Raw genomic sequence first — 7,645 nt, 5'->3', positions numbered from 1 at the left:
TCCTTCAAATACTGTGATCAAATTTGCAGATGACACCACTGTGGTAGGACAAATCACCCATGTGAATGAAAGTGCCTACAGAGACGAAGTTGACAGACTGACAGAATGGTGTCAAAAAAACAACCTGACCCTGAATGTCAGAAAGACAAAAGAAATCATAGTCGACTTCAGGCGGCAAAAGGCGAACCCTCAACCCCTCATCATCAATTGTGAGGAAGTAGAGAGGACCTCCTGCTTTAAGTTCCTGGGGGTTATGCTCTCAGAGGACCTGAAATGGGTGATGAACACAACTGCCACAGTAAGGGAAGCACAACAGCGGCTCTACTTCTTGAGAATATTGAGGAAAAAAAACCTGTCTCCCGAGCTGCTTAAGACTTTTTACCACTGCTGCATTGAAAGTGTGATCACTTACTGTATCACTGCATGGTACGTCAACTGCACAGAAAAGGACAGGAAATCCCTCAGTCGGGTCATAAGGTCTGCTGAGAGAATAGTTGGACTTCCACTGCCTCCCCTGGATGACATCTTTAGGACGCGCTGCCTCCGCCGAGCATGTGGCATTTTAAAGGATGAGACTCACCCCGCAAACCATCTCTTCACCCTGCTACCCTCTGGCAGGCGCTACCGGGCCACTACAGCCCGCACCTCCAGACTGCAGAACAGTTTCATCCCCAGGGCCATCACAGAACTTAATAATCACACTACACTCCTACCCTCCACCCAGCACAACTGCACTTTTGTTAGTGGTTGCACAAACAAATTTCGTTGTGTATCCAATGCACAATGACAAATAAAGTCTATTCTATTCTATTCTGTCTTGTCACGCTCAATGAAGGAGTGCAATGAACGAGCATGAAAGTTCGCGAATGTTCAAGAACCTTCCTACGTCATTTGACGCGATCGCCCTTTTCCCGGCAACAGACGATCGCGTCGTCTGTTGCTATTCGATTGAACAATTAAATACAATGCCCGCCAACAGACGATCGCGTCGTCTGTTACCAGTCAGGTTGTCAAGATGTAAACAACAGATGACGTAGGCCGGTACAATTTTCGCCCCCGCTACAATTTTAACGTGACAGCAGCAAGAAATGTATTGCCCTTCTCAGACCCTTGTGCAGTGCGAATGCCGGAAGAATGGGCGGGGCTACCCAGTCTAGTGATCCCCCCCACGGTTAAATGTAAATGTAAAATGGACTGCATACAGCACTTTTCTTGGCACTAGCGGTTAGTGGGGGCACAAACTTCACCAAAATGCTAAACCCTTCACACAAGCGGCCACCACCGTGACTCCCAACACCGCCACCACCCCCACCACCACCACCACCACCCCCACCACCACTTCTCCTCGGATTTGGTGTAAAACTTTCCACCGTTGTCCACCATAACCTTCTCCACCTTACTCAGTAGCTCATCAACTTGATTCACATCTTTTATACAGTTGTTGAATACATGGTACCTGCCTCCACACCTGCGGATCAAATCCTCAAGCTTAGCAGGTGCGCAGGCCAGGTACTGCTCCATCGACTCCTCCAGGTCGTCTCCCCAGGTGAACAGCAACACCGTGTGGTTGCCGAGTGCCGCTTCACCAAATACATCAGCCATCATATCGACGGCCAGGTTCTCCCCCTCTGTGAAGCGTCCCACCTTGACCACCAGGAGGAAGGCGTGTGGGCCGGGGGCCGTCAGGGCCATGCATTGGCTGACCTCCGTGGTGATCTGCTCCTCGGTCAGGTGTGTGCCTCCAAAACCTGGCATGTCCACCACCACCACCTTCTTCCTCATCCTCCTCGTCCCCCCCGCCTCCTCCTCCACATGGTAGTCAGAGGTCCCCAGCTGGCAGACTTTGGTAACAGAGCTTCCGCTTAACCTAGACAGGAAGTGTTGTGTGCCCAGGATGGTGTTCCCTGAGGCGCTCTTCCCAGATCCCACCTTTCCAATCAGGATCAGTCTCAGCGCTTCTTCTGGAACATTCTGTCCCATGTCTGGCCACGGTCCATTTGCTCCTGTGGGTGGAACATTACACAAGCTGTCCATTAAATTGCACCGTCTTGTCCACAAATTACTTTTTAAATCTTTGGGTGAGTTATCTAACACAATGCTTGGTAATGATATCATATGAATGGTATACATTCCCAACTTGAGAAATGTTCAGTTTATACAATTCAATAGGTCTAGTATTGGAATACCACATCCGGCCACTGGGCAACTTTTATCACAAACCTTGAGACCTTGTTTTGGCCATGTGATTAGACAAATCCATTGATTTGTAAATGTATTGTAAGAAGTGGATCTCTATGATGAACTCAGCGTGGAAGAATGAAAGATACCGCCTGGACGTTGACAACAAAGCAGAACTGCAGATTTGTGTAAATATTGCAAAAGAGTGCACACAGATTTACAGGCAATTCCTTGCCAACAAATAACTGCTGGAAGCTGCTAGTAATGGGCAAATATCTAAAATAGACCGCTTTATAGTTAAATGCTTAACAAATGTAGCAACGTTTTGGATGTATGGACATGTTCTCATTGTCCTAAGGTTTAGATTATTTTAGGCTTAACTTTATGTAATTGAAAAGCCTAATTTATGCTTTTTCCTACATCCCAACAACAAGGTCTATATACCTGACCTTTCTGTAGGCCTATACTACAGTGCTGTGCAAATGGAAATAAATCACATGGACAAATGGTCAGCAGTTATTGATTTTAAGAAAATAAAATGGAATTTATCAGTGCAATCATTTATGGTATTTATAAATTCATTCATAAATACAATAACACATTTTTATAATTAATTGATTAACATAAAGGTACTGAAAAACACCGAAAAACCTGTGCGATATGTGTAATGTACATTTTGGATTCATGAGTTTATTCTGGTACCGAATCCTGAAAAATGTCTGTCTTGTTGGTGGAAGGCATAGACATAGGCCTATATATATATATATATATATATATATATATATATATATATATATATATATATATATATATATATTTATATGTCTATGCTTTCCACCAACAAGAGAAGAAGCCGAAGGCGATATCTAATCAGTATATATATATATATATACTGACAATATATATATTTTCAAGATTAGTATTATTTTTTATATTAATACCTTTCTGTAGGCAAAAAAATAAAATAAAAATAAAAAATATATATATACAGGGCCGACGGACTGCAGGGGAAAGTGAGACAGTTGTGGGGGGGCCCAAGGCAGAGGGGGGGCCCATGGCAATAATTTTTTTTTTGCAATTGCTTCCAACCCCCCCCCCCCCCCCCCCCCCTCGGTGGGGGGGGGGGGGGGGGTGCCATGCTAATGATGATATAACATTTTTATTTATTTTTTTCATTTTTTTTTTCTTCTCTTTTTTTTTCATCATCATTAATCTTGTTTTGTTTTGTTTTATTCTGTTTTTTCTTGATTAATGATTATTATTATTTTCATTTCTTCTGCTTATTTACATATATATTTCATTATATTAAATTTATTTTAAAACACTTTGAATAACTACTGAGTCTGATACTGTTCTATAAAAATAAATTTGACTTTGACACAACAACGACGAATAAGTTGGTCGGCAGAATACAGAGCCTGTATAGCCTAGTATCTCTGGAATTCTATACCCCCCCCCCCCCTGTTTTATTCAATCTTTTTATTCAATCGTGAAAATATAGTTTCACTCTAGAAACGCTACAGAGGTCAGCAATACTCGCCGTCGCGCAATGACGTCGGTTATAGGAAAAGTGGAATCGAATTCATTTTAAACAGTGCTGTATTTTCCTGCCTTCGAAAGAAGTGCACCTTTTCATCTCGCCTTGACCCGATGACGATTTCCACAAAGGTTAAGGAAAGGAGGCATAATGGTTAGGAGTTTTGACAACCCGTAGAGGCCCCTGAAGGAGGCAATAGGCCTATATCTATGGGTGGAAAGAAATAGCCCCCAACCAACCTTGTCTAAATGTTCATGTCAGCAATAATGTACGATTCATTTAGTTACTGAGCTTCTGAAGATAAATTCACCTACCTGACTCCATATTGAATATTTTCTTCAAAATAAAATCCCTTTCTTCGCAAAGTGAGTATAGGCTATAGGCTACGTGAGATCAGGTTGAGACAGCAGTTAGCGTAGTCTACTGCATCTAAACAACTTCACATGTAATGGACACGAGGTAGTTTCACTCAAAGATGTTTCCGTAAACGACACACCAGAATTGTTTCAGTTTCAGTGTGAATGTCATGGACATGCGCAGATTAGTTTTTAAACCTAAACGTTGACATTTTCTTTTCACGCGCGGAATATGTTTGTGTTTGTGTGCGTGTCCGTGTGACTAGAAACAATTAGACATTATTTTCTAATAATCTTTATTCTTTTGAATGATCATAAATACGTTTTTACCACTTTAATAAAGATGACACATATTTATTAGATCACATTTCACATTTCTGTAAAGGCACTTCTATCGAAATATTTTTTCAATATTTGTTTTTGTTTCGTAAAAACAAAACTAGGTGTATGATGTTGGATATTAATTACATGACAGAGTTGCTTTCTGTGATCTGGATCAAAGGCTGAACCCAAGGGAAGCGTCTTTTATTTGTTCCAGAGGATTTCATACGTTCGCCGCTACAGACCTTTTCTTTGAACACCGTTACCACAAGTCCTCCTCCTCCACATAGTAGTCAGAGGTCAGAGTGACGTTGACCATTGTAATTTACTGTTCCAATTGTTGTATTTGTATTGTATTACAGGGAAAACGAAACAACTGAATGAAATATTGATATTGAGGACACAATGGTCAGTTGAACTTTGAAAAAATAAAAGTAAAACATTGCACTGCATGAATGTGGCTGTTTCTGCATACACTGTAATTAAAACAAAAAATAGGCAGCATTTTTTTTCGTCAAAACAAAGTGATAATAATAATTTGATTTTCGCCATAACGTGATCTCAGGAATATATATAATATATACTATAGCGAACGTTAAGTGTTTGTAACCTCTTATCCCTGAAAAAACAAAAAAATAATAAAATCCTATTGAAACAAATGCAACTTACCGTCACTCACATAGCAGATAAGGTTGAAGAGAAATGCAGCTGACGTGGCATATCTTTGAATCAATGTAATTGTGTTTAATGATATTAAAAAAATGTAATAATAATCAAAGATTGGCTAGGTCATGTAAGGTTTGTTTTTCCAATAGCATTTTATTATTATCTTATCTGTTGTTCAGAAGATCAATTTAACTCAAAGTCTGCTGTGGCCAATATACCAACTCTCAATATAACTCAATATACCAAAAAACAGATATCAAGCCAGTTGTCTTCAGTATCAACTCAATTGAAAACCAACAACCCAATTTGTTAAACTGAAAAGGTATCGCTGGGTTTGACTCCCTGAAGTCGAGACTGATCTGCGACATGGATGAGACCCTGTGAGGACCTGCCGGCCTCCGGGCGGTGCCGGAGCTAAAGTCCTGCGCCGGGGTCCGGCAGGAGCTCAGCTCCTTTCGTTCCTTGAATTTCAAGTTAATGCCGGACACTTCTGATAGGGTGGGCCAGCTGTCAATCATTGTGGCAGTGGCTCACGGCATAAACAGTTTGTCAAAATTAGTGCAGCAAAAAAGATAAAAGTTGCAACTGAAATCAGCTGGATGCATTTTTCATTCAGTGATGAAGGTCTCCCTAAATCCTCAATTAGATTGCCTTAAGTCAGTATGTTAATGTATCCTGCAGACATACATTTGCAGTTTTGTTAATAGTTATCTATCTTGGAGAGCTACAGCTGGTATGAGAGACATTCGAACAATATGCAGGGTTGTGTAGTAAATGAATCCTTGAAAGCAAATCCAGTTATTGTAACCTTAGAGTAGCCAAGGTCAGATAGGCCTAGCAAAAAATAAATGTCAGGCCTTGAAATAGACTGGCAAAGTCGAGGCAACTGTAAAGTAGCCTGATACATAATTTGCATTGAATTAATTTGTACCATTTAATCGTGTCACTAATATATGTTTAATTGCAATCGTCTAATGGCCCTCCGCTGACTTTGCCAAAGTAACTGTGGCCCTTGGAATAAAATTGTTGCCCATCCCTGACCTAGAAGTATGGCGGATAGATGAGCAACGCTTGCTACAGTGCACCGGGTAGGATGGTAGACTGAATCTTTCCAGCACACATCCAGGTGGACACGCCCACTTGTGATGTCAGAAGAGGCAGATTTTCGAAAACGGCTTGTAACGGCTAATCACTATTCAAACTCACACCTGGTGGGATAATATTTCACCTTTAATGTTGAGATATTTTATGCTGTCTTTTTTTTTTTTTTTTACTGTCGCCTACAAATAAAATGCAATGCATGATCCTTTTAGTCCGTTTCGAGGTTGCTTGCTTCCGGTGGTTCATGGTTCATGTCAGCGGTTGGATTTGATTACGCCGCCAGATGACTGCCTAACTGCAAATGAGCGGCCTCTTGTGGCCAGAGTAGCACCCCGCATATGGGACGCTTTTTGGTAGGTGACGTTGTAAAGGTACGAACACACCAAACGCGTACCCGCGTAAGATTTACGCGCGTTAACGCAGCTAAAATGTTGCTTGACCATTTTGTGTCAAAAATGGTCCTACGTACGCAGCTACGCGCCTGTGGCTGCGCTGGATTTAGGAGTCCGAGGAAGGAAACCCAAACGCAGCCGTGTTTGGGTGCATGATCGGGTTGGATCGGGCTTGGATCGGGTTAGATTAAATAATCTCGGATATAAATAAAAATAATCGGGTTAAATAACTTCACATGGTGTGTCTGGTGTGTTTCCAGCATTCGTAGTGTTGATCAGCAGAGAAATAGTCCGCCAAGACGTTGAGGTTGCTTAGCAACCAGAGACTCTGTCCATGCAAGTGAACGGAGCGTTCACTCTTCGTCTATCAAACCAAACATCCTTCACATTCACCGAGCGAACATTATGAAAGTAAAATGCACATTTCTCGCTAAAAATGTTTCCATAAACGCATTTAATGGCGTAACTATGTTACTATTTCCACCCAGAATAAAGAAAGATGTCGGCCGTATGCTTCTGTGCAAGCGTCACTACTCTCTGCCAGTGACGTCGGGTCAAGCTCCACGCTGATTGGCTATTGCGGCTAAGCATCACGCGTATGAGCGTAAAAAGTTCAATTTTTTGAACTCCTCGCGTACGCGCGTATATGTACGCGCGTATATATACGTCGCTAACGCGGGTAAAATGTTGCTTTTTCGCATGGTACGCATGTACGCAGCTCATACGCGCGTAAACCAATGGTTCCCTATGGAAAAATTGCCGATTTTATACGCGTCTATACGCGGGGTACGCGTTTGGTGTGTTCGTACCTTAAAGGGGTAGTTCGGAATATTGGACATAGGGCCTGATTCCGAAGTGAGCATTGGTATTCTATATCACTGGAGACAGTTTTCAACACATTTCATTCAGTCCTTCTAGTTGCAGAGTTCGCTCGTGCTAGGCTAGCGCAAGTCAACGGGCAATGCTAGCCTGCTATTAAAAACAGTCTTACCCACTCCACAGTACACCCGAGGTAAATCAATTATAACGCCAGACTATAGATTTAAATGTCTGTGTTGATAGAATAATGTTAGAAATAAAACTAACCATGCATC

At 41.8% G+C, this 7,645-nt stretch overlaps 1 protein-coding gene across 2 annotated transcripts; it reads right to left on the bottom strand.

Moving 5' to 3' along the window:
• Nucleotides 1–1,012: 1,012 nt before the first annotated feature.
• On the bottom strand, nucleotides 1,013–4,870 carry LOC115529803 (GTPase IMAP family member 9-like). 2 transcript variants are annotated; one of them, XM_030338884.1, is made up of 2 exons: nucleotides 4,540–4,870; nucleotides 1,013–2,003 (listed from the first exon to the last, which is right to left on the bottom strand). In XM_030338884.1, exon 2 carries the CDS (start codon nucleotides 1,978–1,980, stop codon nucleotides 1,264–1,266), a length of 717 nt encoding a protein of 238 aa, XP_030194744.1. In that variant the 5' UTR covers nucleotides 1,981–2,003; nucleotides 4,540–4,870; the 3' UTR covers nucleotides 1,013–1,263. The 2 variants fall into 2 exon arrangements, with proteins under 2 accessions (XP_030194744.1, XP_030194743.1); XM_030338883.1 differs by lacking the exon at nucleotides 4,540–4,870 and adding an exon at nucleotides 4,030–4,217 and having other exon boundaries at nucleotides 1,016–2,003.
• Nucleotides 4,871–7,645: the final 2,775 nt, after the last annotated feature.

Source organism: Gadus morhua, chromosome 17 (assembly GCF_902167405.1).
Source record: "Gadus morhua chromosome 17, gadMor3.0, whole genome shotgun sequence".
Taxonomy (NCBI): Eukaryota; Metazoa; Chordata; class Actinopteri; order Gadiformes; family Gadidae; genus Gadus; species Gadus morhua.
This window is presented reverse-complemented; position numbering and strand designations above follow the sequence as displayed.